The sequence below is a fragment of the Ochotona curzoniae genome, unplaced genomic scaffold, assembly GCF_017591425.1.
Source record: "Ochotona curzoniae isolate NIBS_2020 unplaced genomic scaffold, NIBS_Ocur_1.0 contig_2599, whole genome shotgun sequence".
Lineage (NCBI taxonomy): Eukaryota > Metazoa > Chordata > Mammalia > Lagomorpha > Ochotonidae > Ochotona > Ochotona curzoniae.
The window spans coordinates 13,889,560-13,905,729 of NW_024465520.1; the positions used below are offsets into that span (position 1 = coordinate 13,889,560).

The 16,170-nt window shown below is 42.2% G+C and overlaps 1 protein-coding gene across 2 annotated transcripts in view; it reads left to right on the top strand.

The window, feature by feature from the left end:
* The window catches only part of LOC121152692 (IQCJ-SCHIP1 readthrough transcript protein), a 694,065-nt gene that overhangs the window by 147,554 nt on the left and 530,341 nt on the right, over window positions 1-16,170 (top strand). For both annotated transcript variants that reach the window (XM_040974870.1, XM_040974871.1), the window contains one exon: window positions 4,473-4,608. In XM_040974870.1, the coding sequence (XP_040830804.1) occupies window positions 4,473-4,608 (136 nt within the window). The remainder of the gene's footprint in view (window positions 1-4,472; window positions 4,609-16,170) is intronic.

Genomic DNA, 16,170 nt, shown 5'->3' on the forward strand with positions numbered 1-16,170 from the left:
CAGGATGAAGTGAGATTCATGGGATTATTTCATAAACACCTGCACATACGTGCTCACACCAATAGCGTAATGCTCCAAGAGGCGTGTGTCCGTGATTGTAAACATGACTAAGTGGGCTTGGCCAGACTCAGTACTCACTGCAGATAGGATCGCTGAAGGAAAAGTCACGCTTGGAAAAGGCGCCTTGAGCTGTCAGACTCGGGAGAATAATAAAAGCTGAAACAGAAATGACACAGATGTGTGGCATCCTGCTGGATAAATGACACAGATGTGTGGCATCCTGCTGGATAAAAGCAACTATCCCCTTTCCCGACTCTCCATTACCACGGCTCTCCGGCTCTCCAGGAACGAGCTTGCTGCCTCTCAGGATGAAGTCCCACCCTGGCTTCCAAGCCAACTGGAACTCCTCCCAGTAAGCCCTGGGATCTCTCATTAAGATAAATTCCTAGTAAATGAAAAAGTGCTGGAAAGGAAAGTGGGTGTGTGAAAAATTGGAGAGTTTGTTCTGAATGCAGAGGTGATGCTAGGAAACCTCCCTGGTCTGTTTTAGTCTCTACCATTCTCTGTGAGTGGAGGCCGAGGAGCAGGTGCCCAGAGCAGGAAGCGGTGAAGCTAAGGGCTCTGTGCCGCAATGCCTGTCAGCATGGAGGCGGGGTGGGGGGGCTGGTTGTGTCTCTGCCCTGAAGGAGGAGCTTGAGTTCAGTGAGGTGCAAAGGAGGGGCTTCCGTTTCTCCTGAGAGCTCTGAACTCCTTTGCACTCACTGCAGGGGTTATGAGAGAGAGAGAGAAACTTAATCTTGCTCAATAATAGAATTTGAGTCTCATTGGAGAACTTAGTCCAGTTCAGTGACTCCTGTGTGTGAGGACATGCACCTGCCACCAGCACTGCCCGGGAGGTGTGAGGGTGCCACCTGCACTTTACATAAAACAAGTAGGGCTGCTATGCTCTCGCTGATAGGAGAGAAGCTAACTAGAAATTCCCCTAACCAAACCCCCCGTGCTTTATCATTCAAAATATAGCAACACAAAAGGTGCATGCCCTAACATCAACAGACCTTTACAGAATTGTATTGATAGCATCATTCAATTCAAAAAATAAAAGTGTCAGGTAGTCTGTAGTCCACAGTGGAGGCCTGGGAACTGGAATTAGTGATGTCATGATGAGACAGCTGAGCGTGGTTGCTGCAGTCTGTGGGGCAAGGTGCTTCTGTGTTTGGTTGAAATTCCCTTGTCGAGTCGAAAAGCAGAGGGAGATGGCTTGTGCGACTTCAGGGCTGCAGTCTCTGCAGGTCATGCCGTCAGTGGGACAGAAAGCACGTGACCTGTTGTGGAAATACCATTTCTGTGATGGGGAGGGTGCTGGCTACACAGTGTCCCCGTTTACAGGAAAGCAGAGGAGCTGTTTAATAAAGGCCTCTGCCCTGCCTTGTTTGACCTCACATGCCAGTTAAGGACATTGTCCAGGTTTTCACGCAGTCCTTAAACCTGGGAAAAGTAGCATAAAAAGGCCCAAGTGTTTGAGTCTCTGCCACCTCCTTGTGAGACTCTGATGAAGACCCTGGCGTTTTGGCCTGGCCTAGCTGTCGATTGAGGCCATTTGGAGAAGTGGACAGGTGCATGGAAGCTCTCTCTCTCTCTCTCTCTCTCTCTCTCTCTCTCTCTCCATCTCTTTCTGCAACTATTTTAAAAGAAATAAATCTTTTTTTAAAAAGCTGTCATTATGGAGAACAAATTAATGTAAGAAGTAGATCTCTATTTTATATTGTTTGAAAAACAATATTTCAATATGTTTTCAAATAAACAAGGCTGCTTCTATATATGTTGTCATTGACTGTAATGGTCAGTGGGCATTTAAGTGTTCTAAACACATTTTTAAAGTATTTACTATTGACACATTATCTTAATTTTTAAAAGACGATGAACTTCCATTTGAAAGGAAATAATTTTGTTTACTTATTCTTTGGCTCAAGGAAAACTAGTTCCATAGAACTGGAAGAGAGGGAAAAAGGGACTTTTTAAAACAAGTTTACTTGTGGAAGCCTCGCGTGTTCAGGTTTTCAAAGGTGTCACACTGCCCCCTGGTGTTCAACAAACTGAAAAGTAATACTGCCTCAAATGGCCACCACGTTTTCTTTCATTTTCTTTTATCTTACATAATATATGTACATATACAGTGATACAGTTCCCAATTCCATCCTCTCCATCCTCCAACCTTTTCCCCACCACCCAAATTACTGCAATACCATAGTCCTTCAGCAACAGTCACGACTCTGACATTGTGCTGCTTCAGTGTATCACGGCATGGTGGATATAGACAGTAACAGAAAGTCTAGCATCCTGTTGTCATACATATTTAAGAGTTTTGTTGGACATCTTCCTTTTATTTGGTCAAGGTAATTAAAAAAGGGGGTGGGGCAGATAGCTTACAACACCACAGAATATTCTAAGTGTATAGATATTCTGTAGGGTGCCAGTGTTTTCTGACTTTTAAACTTAGAATGCTGCATATTTTTGAGCCCTTTATGGGCAGGTTTACTGATGAGGTACTATTGAGAGCCTCAACTTAGCCTGGTTTTTGAAAACCCAAAGACCAAACTTCAGAAGGAATAGAAGTACTAACAGCCTTAAAAAGCTCATTAATTACTAATAAAATAGATTCTGTAAGAAATGAGTCTCCCAGGCCCAGCATGGTAGCCTAGTGGCTAAAATCCTCACCTTGCATGTGCTAGGATCCCATTGGGCACCAGTTCGTGTCCCGGCTGCTCCACTTCCCATTCAGTTCCCTGCTCGTGGCCTGGGAAAGCAGTAGAGGACGGCCCAAAGCCTTGGGACCCTATACCCGTGTGGGAGACCTGGAGGAGGATCCTGGCTTCTGGTTTTGGATCAGCCCAGCTCCAGCTGTTGTGGTCACTTGGGGAGTGAACCAGTGGATGGAAGATTGTTCTCTCTGTCTTTCCTTCTCTCTGTAATTCTCACTTCCCAATACAATAAATAAATAAATAAAAGTAAAAAGAGAAAGGAGTCTCTTAGGCTCAGACAGGTAATCTTAAAGGGTTTTGTTTTGTAAATCATATGGAAATTAGAAAAGTACATAAGGACACAGTTTCAGCAAACTTCACACAGTAAAATGATCAAATGTCATTCAAAGTAGAGTTGAATCTCACTTCCATGGGGCTTGACGTGTATATAATTCAGATTGCCTTTTAAAATGTGTTGTAAAAGAAGTTTGTCTTGTGCAGTTCTATGCCAGCCTGGCCTCCGAGTTAGAGCCCCCGAGGCCTGAGTGTTTCTTAGGTCCAAGGAATTGGCCTCTGAGCCAAAGCTGTTGTTTTCTCTGCTGTTTCTATATGAACTCTTGATCCTTGATGTCCACATACTTTAATAAACTAGCAGAAGCACACAGAACTCAATAATGTAGTGGTATTTTTGTATTCTTCACATCCAGTCACTACTGGAATTGATGGCCTTTTAATCATTCTAGCCAAATGAAAATAAATCAGTTTGTATATACAGAAGCAACTTGAGTGAGGTGGATTGTGTGTAGAAATGTTGCAGATAAAACATGTTCAGGGGTCTAGAAGGGACAGTGATGGAATTCATGCAAGGACTTTAGAACCTGACAGCTGGTCTGCGTGGCCTGGCAGCACGGAAAGAGGCAAGGTTTTGCTCACGACCACTTGGCAAACCTAAACGTTAGTGTCAAAGTGTAGAAGGCAGCCAGTAGATTGCACAGCACTTAGTTGTCATACATCGACTTCTATTGCTCAAAGCAGAAGGTGACTTTTCTGATACTAATTACAGAGTCTAGAGGACTTCTTGAGTCGAAATCTAGGCTAATTCTGAGTTCCTTCAATTCCTATAGCACTCTGAAATTCTGTCTCTCTCACTTCTTCCATTGTCGAGCCCTACCTATTTCCTCCATGTCCACAGTGCTTTGGTCCATGTGGTCAGCAGAGCAGAGCCTCTGCTGGTGGCTGTGCACACTGCCCTGTGCGTCACCACAGATGCCCTTCACCTTGGGCTCTGTGGGACAGCTGTGCACTGTGGTCTCTCCCAGAGCTTGTGGCTAACCTTGATGCAGAACAGTCTTCAACAATGATCGCTTGAATGGATGTATGAGTAATAGCCTCTTTATTAATCTTATTGAAAACATGAGCCATTGAAAGATTTTTATTTCTGCAATGAAAGAACATTTTTTTTGTGTGTGTGCAAATACATTTGACTGTGACGGATGGCTCTTTCTGACTAAGTTGATTCTTTCAGTCAGAACTAGCCGAGCAAGTGTGTGCAAGTCAGGCCAGTGAGAGGCAGTGTCAGCAGCAAACAGGTTATGAGTCCAGGTCTTGGGACTTGCGGAGACACCTCATGTGCGTGTCGTGTGCGTGTCATCTCACGAGCTGCCTCCGAAGCAGCTCTTTGGACTTCCTGTGCGAGTGTCAGGCAGCTGACTGTGTGCTGGGCTTTTCCGGCAGCATCCAGCGCGCATGGCGTGAGTACCTGCAGCGGCAGGACCCCCTGGAGAAGAGGAGCCCGTCCCCGCCCTCCCTCTCCTCTGACAAGTTGAGCAGCTCGGCCAGCATGAACACCTTCTCCGACAGCAGCACACCCGTGAGTGACCCCTTCCGTTGGCTTGAGTTGACTTGCCTGGGCCTTGGCTCCAAGAGAGAAATTGTGGTAATGCAAGCAGGTCCTGTGCGGCTAGCGAGGGTTTGTGCTGTTTGCATTGTTGCATGGATGGGATTCCGTGGGAAGGCTTTGTCATCCTGAAATCAGCAGGATTTCTAAACACAAAGAGACAGATCTTAATTCTGGAGAGAATGGATGGCATTTGGGGATGATACATGCTCGTTTGTGCGTTGTCATTCCTGCGGCTTTCCTCTGGCAAGGCAGGTTGCTTTCAGTGTTTCCGCTGGACATGTTGTGTAGTGCTGATGCGATGGAAAATGAGTGTGGGTCAAAGGATTCAAAAGAGAGCTTCTGTAGGAAAAAGCAAAAGGGGACACAAAGTCAAGGATTATGACTTCAGTGTTTCCAGGGGCAGGTAAGTAACTGATCTGACAGAGGGAGACCGAGTCGTGCCTGTGGCTGATGGGCTAAGACAGGCTTCACCCTGGGGTGCGGATGAGGGGGTCGGAGTGCCTGCTCGGCTCCTGGGGACAGAAGCTCTCGCAGGAGATGCTAGAAATGCAGACTTTTAAATGTGGCAACCACGGAGACAATTGGAAAGATAAACAGTCCATGCCGATTGACTGCAACTGGCCCATCGGCCATCAGTTTAATAACCCTGGGATCCAGAGTTAAGGAATTGAATAATCTGTTGAAAGTCTTTATTTTTAAAATATGCAAAATATGGGAGGAAATCTTCATCAGACACGTTTAAATAAGTTCTGTGGACTTAGCCATTGTGATAATTTTTAAGCATGAGATGATGAAAACTTCTGGAAGAGAAATGAAGTAATTATACAAGTACATTGGTTTCAAAATGTCTGCCTTTCCTGCTTCTCAGGTTTATTCAATGTGTACATTGTCAGCACAATGTATTTGGATAGGGAGCAGCATGAGTTACTTTTTTGAAATGTTGGGTATTTGAGTCTTTGGGACAGTTTGTGCTAGTTCTAATTGACTACAGTGTCACTAGAGGGCGCTCGTGAAACACATTGGAAAACGCTGGGGTGCCAGTGTACGTACAACTCAGCCTTGTGAACAGAATGAAGATGGACTGTGCAGGGTGTGAAAGCCCGTAGAAAGTGTAAATGCAAGGGCTTTAAAGATTTGATCTGAGTGCTGGAAACGATGTTGGAAATTACTTCCTTTGTATTTCTCACAGCCGTAATTCTAGAAAATTAACAACTGCTGCTGCGTTCAGTGATATGTGATGGTCTTGAAGTTGTTTGTAGTCAATATTTTCGTTTTCGTATTGAACTCCTGGAGGAATATATCTTAACTTTTGTGCATATGCATTGTGATAGAAAGCATCTAAAGTGTTGTATGTCTGACTGTATGTTCTCACTCGCTGGGCGTCACATATGTTTTTATCTGGGCTCGGCTTGCCAACAGTCCTGCCTTATGGAACTCAGCCTGTCATCGAGTTTGGGTGATGGCTAGCAGAGGATAGTTCCTCCTCTGCAGGGTCCCTGTGGTCAGGGTGTGTCCTTGGGTTTGAGTTCTGTCCTGCTGCTGCGCTCATGGGATAAGGATGCCTCAGGTGCGGGTGTGGAAAGCCGAATAACTCCCGATTGTCTACAGGGAGTCATTTTTCAAAGTGCTTTGTTTGAACTGCCTGTCAGAGAGCATGTGGACCCTGCCTGGAATTCTCGTGGAGACTGTTGACTGTAGTAATGATTAAGCAATTGGTGATGATAGTGATATGACACCCAATATGTGAAATAAAGCCAGTACTGAATATATATGAATATATAGGGTGTTGGAGCCTTATCTAGTCTCTAGTTTGTCACGTAGGCTTAAATTAGACATTAGAATGTTGAAAACTTCATATGCAACTCTTTGGAAGTGATGTCATTAAGCTTTGTCTAGCATAGTCAGTCGTCGCTTTGTCAGAATCCCACTCAGGGCATGCAGGTGCCTGCGGACCAGCGAACTGCCCAGAAGCGGGTGGTTCTGCCTCCCGCTCGTCAGTCTGCCAGGCCTGCTCATGCACCGTCTCAGGGAGCCTGGACAGGGACACTTGGTTTTCTCATGCTCCAGGGAGTGGCCCTTCACTTGATGGCAGGGACAGACTGAGCCTTGGCCCACAGTGCCTGAGACAGCTGAGGGATTCCACTGGGAACTGAAGTCTTCTGACTGACCCACATGCTTAAATCATGCAATGCTCTGTTAATTACACATGAGAAAATCCTCCATGTTAGGCGCTGTCAGTGAAGTGTCTCCCTGGGAATTCTCAGGATCCCTGACTCCTGCTTGTTCTTTGTAGCTTAGCCAATTCCACACTCTTCCTCTGGATTTGATCTGTTGCTGTTGCTGCTGGACCATGCGTGATCTGTCTTCTGGAATCTGATAACTGGCTCCTCTCTATAGTCACTAAGCTGGACTCTGCTGGACTGCCCGCCTCCACACACCTCCTGGGCCTTGTCAGCTGCTCCCAGTTCCTATGCTTCTAGTAACTTCTATTGCTGCCTAGCTAACTGCCCCATGCATGCACCACACAGCAAACCAGCTCACCAGTACGGCCAAGTCCCTCTCTGGAGTGGAAAATGACTCTTTTGCAATACTTCTGCTCTGATCTTAATCATACTTGGGGAATTTCTGTTTTAAAAATATGTGGCAACAAGAAGGTTTAACAACGTGGATTGTCTTGTTGAATCCTCTCGATGACCACATGATGGAGAAAGTACCATCACTTCATTTTACAGACAATGAGAGTAAAACTCGAAGCGGAGCCCACGGTGCCTCAGGGCACGCACAGGCTGGCACTGCTTGCTCCAATCTGCATGTAACTGAACCAGTGAGCTTGAACTTAGTCATGGTCCAGCCAGGAGGGCAGCAATGAGCTAGTGCATTTCCAAGACGAATTTACACTTGAGACGGTATAAACAGTGAATGAAACAATGGAAAAAAAGCCATTTGATTTTATAAATTGCCTCATTCCATGCTCTTTGATTAAAACCTCAAACCTCTACTGCTCAATACCAAATTAAAGAGCAATAGGAGGGAAGATAATATTAAGTTATGATGGCAATTTGCATATTAATTGCTCTTATATTACAATGTATCATGTGGTAACAGAAAAGAATTTGTGCAGAGGAGTTCAGGACAGCATCCGTTATTGGTAAAAGAGCTTGTGGGCATCAAAGGTGGGAGAGTAACTTTCTCCCCTAAAATGATTATTTATTTCACACGGCAACAGTGAAAAAGCCTCTGTGTATTTTTTTATTAATTTCACAGGATAAAGTACTTAGTCTGGCTCCCAGATGGCTGATTTGTCCAATAAGGCACCACAGAGAAACTATGGAATGGAATAATTAAAACTTGGGGTTAATAACTTTTCCAGAAAGCACTATCATGTCATTGCAGGTAAATGCAGAAAAATGGGTTTGCAGACTTTCTTAGTCTCATTTGGTTTGGACTTGTTCCACCTGTGTGGGCCTGCCTCTGTGGTCAAACCCGTTGTCTTCCCTTGATTCCCTTGTTATTATGGTCTGACCTGCAGGGGCAGTGGAGCTTCTGGGGTGAGGCTCCGGCATGGGAGGACATTATTGAAAATGGCAGCTCTCATCAGGGTTCCATGCCTCCTTCAGCTCCTAGACCAACTTCCTGCTAATGTGCAACCTGGAGACAGCAGGTGGTGATGGCTCGGGCACTTAGGTTCTTACTACATATGGGATTTTGAAAATTTTAAAAAATTATCTATTTATTTTTATTGGAAAATCCGATTTACAGAGAGAAGGAAAGAGAGAAAGATCTTCCATCTACTAGTTCACTCCCCAAGTGGCTGCAATGGCCAGAGCTGAGCAGAGCTGAAGCCAGGAGCTGGAAGCTTCTTCCAGGTACTCTCACGTGGGTGCAGGGTGCCAAGGCTTTTTGGCCATCCTTGACTACTTTCCCAGTCCACAAGCAGGGAGAAAAACCAATGCTCATATGGGATCCTGGTGCATGCAAAGTGAGGACCTTAGCCACTAGGCTACTGCGCAGGCCCATAAACAAGTTTTAAGAAATGACAAGTCTGTCCCTTTCCCCCAAGAGTCTGATGTCATCTGAGAGGCCTGGCCTCTCCCCCCCGGAAGTAGAACCACTGCACAGACAGCACGAGGTTTGCTCAGCGCTGAGCTTGGGCTGGTGGAAAGCAGGTGAGGAACTTTCATCCTGATCTCACTACAGCCACGGTGCCTGCTTGATCCCCTGGGGGATCCAGAGGAAACACCCTGGGTCCCAGCTGAATTTATGTATTTGTATCTGAGATTGGAACTGTGCATTTCAAAATGAATAAGCCAAGTGTTTATTTTACTTTTGATCTGTAAACACTGATTTCAAGTTCTGAAAATAAAGCCAGGTTTAATTACTTTGGCCTCTCCTGAGACCACACCCACTCATGTGGTACCCCAAGAATAAGCCTGGCTCATTCTCTCTTTCCTACCTGAGACAGGAATGCGCAGGTCCTAACCCGCTGGGACAGATCGGGTTCAGCTACCCTTCCAGCAGGTGCACAAGCTCAACAGGCAGGTCTTTGCTCACTGCTGGTAAGGAAGTACCACAGTCCTGAGCAAGAGCGATGGTCTGGGCTAGCTAAGCGGAACATTACCTCACTGCTCTGGAGAGAAAGCCATGGAACCCCCAGACTAACAGTTCCATTTCAATCATCCCAGGTTTTGTTTGCAAGAATGGCTGAGTAATATGTCAAGTGATTCACCAAATCTCTCCAAATAGAATACCAAAAGCCAGCACTTATCTGGCTTCCCAAGCCAACAATAGTACAAGAAAAGTTTTGTACTTTCATTTTGGAATTGAGAGATCTCTGGTAGGGGAGGGGCATTTATCAAGATCCCTAGATTAGGTCCATGTCATGCATTCACTCATTCAACAAATATTGTGTAGTGTGTGCCAAGCCTGTGTTAGACACTGGGAATACAGTGATTACCCAAAAGCACGCGTCCTCTGTGTTCTGTGTACGTAGTTTCTCGCACCCACACTCAACTACCAGACTTGAGCTCTGTCAGTAGAAAGATAACTACCAAAGGGAGAAAGTCTTCCTGCACTTGTTTTAGCCGTACCTGGACTAAAAAAAAAGGGGGGGGGGTGGCTTCCAGGGACTGTTCCCAATGCAAAGTTGAGAGCTGTGAAATTACGTAGAACTTATGCCTTGTGTTACTTAGTTATTTAATGACCTGCATTTTCCAGGCAAGGGGCAAGTTTCAGCGCTTCTGCCCAGCTGTTATAAATTCAGCTCTCTGTGTTCTGTTCTTTTCAGCACCTAAGCTGTGTCCTCCCTTCTGCCTCTCATACCACCAAAGGGTACAAACGTTATCAGTGTGGTAGCCTTGTGTTTGGGTTCAGAGAACATAGTTTTAGTATATGAGAAAAACAAGACTTTTTGGCATTTACATAGGAGCATTTACATATTTTTTTTAAACCAGAGTCCCAGAATATTAGTGTTTTATTTTATAGGAATTTAGGGCTTTTATAATAGTATATGAACGTATGTATCAATCTATTGTGTAAAAAGAGTATCTTTGCCCCACAAATTCTTCTCCCTTTTCATCTTTGAATATTGGCTGCTAATAGAGATTGCATTTCCTGGATTGTCCTTTCAGTTCATGGTTGGAGGTTAGTTTTTCCAGATATGTTTAAAAATGAACATGTTGTTTTGCTTTGGGAATTTCAAAAATTATTTTTAGAAGACTGCCAAAATTCAATATTGCCTGGATTCATTTTGTGCAGAATTGACCACTCATTGATCACTGGCTCATTCCTCTCTGGTAACCTAATAAATCCTCCTCACCAGTCTCGGGGCTTGTTGACATGTGAGTGTTGATGCAAAACCCTGGATGGCATGCACCTGACTTTGGATAATCCAAAGTCTGTTGAGAAAAGAGCTGGTTTTCTTTGTAGTTTATCACAAGCCCAGTCTTGACATTTGCGCTCACGTGTTTCTTTGTTGTGCCATCCCTTGTAGGACATACAATATTGGATCTCTAATTTAGATCTAGAGGGCATCCCCTGTCAGAGTCCAGTATCATAATTAAAACTCTTATTGGATGAGTATGAAAGATGCGTTATGGTGTAAGAAGAAATCAGATATGGTGGAATCAGAGCACGAGCTGTTATTATAATGTCCCTCCATCATTTCCAGGAAAGTTCTGTTGGGTTTTTCTTTCATAAATAATGGATCTCTGTGGGGGTGGTATTTCATATCCCTGGATTAGGCTTGTACCATTCATTGATTTGTCCAACAAATGTCTGAATTCCTAGTGTGTGTGTGCTGAGCATGTACAATGACCACTCAAATGTATGCAATCTTTTCTCATGTAGTTTACATGGCTTCCCACCATGGATGCAATTGTTGCAACAACAGCACTGACAGCTTATAGGAGGTACTCATCAGGCACTGATTATTTGTCTAGAAATCTTGGGTAATACTAACAAATAATATGACTACTGAAACATCTTAGAGCTGGATTTTCCAGGGAATGGTACCTGGATGGTTAGCTTTCCAAATATCAATAATTGTTGACTAAAAAAGAGGCTAAATAAACCAATCCATTTATTTCAGGATGTATTAGAGCCATATTAAATTGACACATATTTTGAAGTTGCAAAATGAGGTACTGTTTGCATAGTTTCCAAACTCCTTTGGGCATGTAATCTAATACGAATGAATCACGTCTTACTGTATCATTAATCCATGGAGCATACATTGGGAAACACCATCTAGAGATAGCAGTATTTAAAGAAAAAAAATCTAAGAGTTGGAATTTCTAGATAGCTCAATAATAAAATTAATGTAAATTGACAGAACATTTTGTAAAGCATTGAGTTAAAGTTTTACACATGGAATCCCCCCCCCCTTTTTTTTTATAGCTGTTAGACTAGAGATGAGTTATATAAATGGGAATGGTATTAAGTTAGCTCATTTGTACAACTTTTCACATTAATTGGCTTGCAGGATTTCTATTTTCCAGTACACACATACACACACAGAGTCACCAACAGTATTTGGAATATAGAAAGTTAATATATAATTCAGTTTTTCTTCTTGATATAGGAACTACTTTTAATAGATAAGAGATTTAAGCAGAGAGGGTGATAATCAAAACCTCAGCTTTATTACCTGTGCAAGTTGACTTTGTGGGTGTAACTCTGAATGCGGCCACATCGGGTCTCCTTTTCCTTGGGTTTGGAATCAGATAATCAGACAAACATCACAGTTGCTGGAGGTACTAGACTTGGTTGGCCTCACCCAAGGGCAAGGCTCTTGTGGATTCTGTATAGGGATGCTGAACCCAAAGGGTGATCCTGGGCTGCAGACACTTGATTTATTTGCGTCATTCTTCAGTCAGAGAGTGGCAAAAGGAATCAGGGGTTAGAGGCCTTTTGGAATGAAATTCCTCATGGAAAACTGAGGAGATGAAGAAGGAATCCCATAACATTGGTCCCTTCACGTAACACTAACCTGACATTTTACCATGATAACCATCACACTATTTTCTACTTCTGGGTTTTCCCTTTAAATAATTTCTATGTATATGTGTATAAATACATATATGCATATGTACATATATAAACTCAAAATAAGAATTACTTTGAGAATTTTTTTAAAAATGCCAGAACCACAGCAGATTTTTAAAAAAGATTTGTTTATTTTTATTGCAAAGTCAGATATACAGAGTGGAGGAGAGATAGAGAAGAAGATCTTCCATCTGATGATTCACTCCCCAAGTGGCTGTATTGGCCAGTGCCGCACCAATCTGAAGCCAGGAGCCAGGAACTTCCTCCAGGTCTCCCACGTGGGTACAGGGTCCCAAGGCTTTGGGCCGTCCTTGACTGCCATCCCAGGCCACAAGCAGGGAGGTTGATGGGAAGTGGAGCTGCTGAGATTTGAACTGGCACCCATATGGGATCCCAATGTGTTCAAGGCAGGGACTTTTGCCTCTAGGCCATTGCGCCAGGCTCACCACGGCAGATTTAATCAAACAGTCTGGGAAAAGGCCTTTGTCATTGTTAAATTGTAGAAACAATTAAATTGTTAGTTTGTAGAAACTGCAAAAAAAAATCAATTTTACTTAGGAAATTTATATGACTGGAAATCCAAGTTATCATTTTTCTGTTTGGTTTTGTTTGAATGCTTTAGCATTGCATAGCTGTGGAATAAGGCAGTGCCGGAACAAGTCTTTCCTGATATGAGGCCATAATCACTACTGCTTTGTAGAATTTGAACAAAAACCGTTTTCGCATTATCAGACTCACAATTCTTCCATAAAACCTGACGAAATACCATGGTGTTTAGAAATAGTTTCCTGCTTCTTGGACTACTTTGGTTTTAATTAGAAGTGAGACTATATTCAATGGCAGTGATTAGACTCATTCCAAATTAACCTTCATTTTGGCAATGAGGACTGTTTAGTTGTCACGTAAAGGGGTGTCAGCTGATAAGAATGCCAATGAGAGCTGCAAATGCTTTTAAAAGATCCTAAACTATAACATGTTACCAAATCGAACAGAATAATATGTCACATGGAGTGGACATGGGCAGGGCTTATTGCACAGTCTTTAAATTGATCCTGGTGTGTCACATCCTTATCAGGAAGGGGTGGTGTATGATGCAGAGGGTATAATGTGGCTTAGGAAGCCCCATATCCCACATCAGAGTGCCGGGGGATTGTTCTTGGCTCTGCTTCTGACTCCAGGTTCCTACAAGTGCACACCCTGGGAAGTAGTAGGTGATAAGAACTTGAATTCCTGCCACCCACATAGGAAGCCTGAATTGAGTTCTGATCTTCTGGTTTCGATCTGGCCTGGCTGTTGTGAACATTTAATGGGTGAGTGAGGGAACAGGAGATTTTCATCTGGTTTTATAGACCTTTCTAATGACTACCATAAATTTATTATTGTAGCTGTAATTTTTGTTTACCTTATTCAAAGTTGAAAACCTCCAGAAATAATGTTGAAGATAATTTCCTACCAATGGTTGAAAACATTCTGAATTCTTTCATAGGTACTAAGATTTCTTTGCTCGTAAAACTGTAAAACTTTGTTATTCCACCCAATAAAACATTGTTAGGAATTGAAGACAGTTGCCTTAATTTTTACTTTGTAATCTTCATGAGTTGATATTAAAAATCATCATGTTTAAAACACACTAAAAGATTCTGAGAAGTGTCTTGGGAGATGCTATAATTCCCATATTTTTGGAGGTCTTGTAATTCCTGCAGTTTCTCAAGAAAAGCACCCTGCCTTACTGTATTCTGCATGAGTTCATTCCAAGTATTCATTTCTGAAAACATCACCGGGAGCTGATCCCAGCTCAGAAACTCTGCTTTGCATTTGAGCAGCAAATTGATTTCCTCTCCATGGCACTGTATTGATGGGGTTAAGGATATTGGTAGCCGACCAAGCAGTTTCATGCCAGTAGATTTTCAAGAAAATCTCTGTTCTAAAAACTTAATAGAAGGACTTCATCTACATACAGCAGCAACTGTGACCTGCTTTAGAAATGACATCATTGGTGTCGTGTGGCTCTTTATACGATTCAGCCTCAGAGAGAGATAATCTGTGAAAGGCACGAGAGGCTGATTTCTGCTCTGATCATCTTTAGCAGTCGGAAGCTGGGGCTACCGCAAGCAGACCTACTCATGCAGTGTGTGCAGTGCCTAGTGGGATTCTGATCAATATTTCAACTGCATTTTTTTTTTCATCAAAAGTAGATGTAATGATAGCATGAAGTGAATTGCCGGCTTTGAACTAATGAGAGCTTGTTTTCTGCATGAAGATCAGGAAGTTTTCTGGAATCCTCTATTCTCCGAGTAGCATTGTCGTGTGTGTGTGTGTGTGTGTGTGTGTGTGTGTGTGTGTGTGTGTGTGTGTGTGTGTGCTTTCAATTTGAAGAGCATAGACTACAACTTCTTAAGCGCTCTCCCTCCTTTTTGTCAAGAATTGGAGATTTCTGCTCTGAAATATCCTTGGATCTGTGTGACTGTGATGGTTGATAACTGAAGGGCAGAAGCATCGTCTCTCTAGTATGTGCTACAGAGATTCCTCAGGTAACTTTCCAAGGGCATAGGTGTCCCTTGATGAATCTCTTTCAAAACAACTCTTCCTTCTCTAATGGGCAAGACTAACTATTCAGCACCATGGACAGGTCTGGGCAGCTTGTGACTTCGTGGGACTGTGACCAGCGCAAGCAAGCCAACAGGGTAAGTTTTCCAAATGCCTGCTATCTATTTTGAATGTCTTGTATTTTTTTTCACTGGAGGAGGAGATATTTCAAAGTGTAACCAAGTCCAGTTAAACTGAAGCTGCAGAGAGTAATGGCCTTTATTGCATTTAAACAGGATTAATTAACGCAAAGTGTTATGTTCTAGAGTTATTATGTTAATTAATTAATTTGGAAAAAAATTCTTTCCTTTGCATTGGTTGATTTGTAATTTTTGATGCCTTGAAGCTTTGAGATTCTGAAACCTTGTTATTCACCATTAACTCAGTACACTGCACTTGGATAAGCCATTTGTTTTGGAAATCATATTTTTATATAGAAGGGTACTTTAAAAAGTTCACGGAAAAGTGAAATATAAGATATAATTTATGTTAATTCTAAAGGTTGAAATCTAAAGGTTGAAATCCAATAGATTGCTTTTTTGCACAATGCATTTCCCAAGATCTTTAAAAAAAAAAACCTTATGCATATGCAACTAATTCCAGATGCAAAATTTGTTGTCCTTTGTATATACAAGGCTTTCTTTGGAAAATTGCTTCTGAGTTGTAATTGTTTGGAAGAACAGGTGACCCTTTGATGGCAAATTAAGCTATCAGTTATGAAAGAGTAACTGTCTATGTGTTCTAATTTGAGATACATAGGTAATGGTTGATGATTTATAATAAATTAAATGTATTGATTTAATATATGCAATGAATCTATGGTGAGTGGAAGGAACATACCCTTTCACAAAATGATTACTTATGAACCACTGACGTGGTACTTTGAACAAATTTTTGTTTAGTTTTAAAATAGTCCAATTTAACTATTTAAACAAGAATTTAAAAATACGGTTTCTGCAAAAAAATATCTGTTAACTTCTTCCCTAAATGCAGGAGAGGTATGTGTATCTATGATGTTCTGATATCAAACAGCCAATGAAGAAGTGATGCTTTGAATTGTTCCCTGGAATGACCCAACAGATATTCTTATTAACGGTTTCAATTTGTCTGGGAGAATATAGTGTCATTAAAAAGTAATTTAACAGCTAGTTATTCTTGTTCTGGCCAGCTAAGAGCAGTTTAGAACATTTATTTATGCTGAAGTATTTATTTAAAAATCTAATTGAAGTTACCATTTTATGCCACTGAAGTATAAAATATATTTCCTTAAATGATTTTCTCATATTTAGAAAATTGGTAGTAAATGCAATTTACTTAGCTAAAATTCTCACTAAGATATAACTAGCTGGTTCTTTTATGAATAATTTCCAAGTGAATTGCTCTTGCTTTTTCACTGTTCAATCT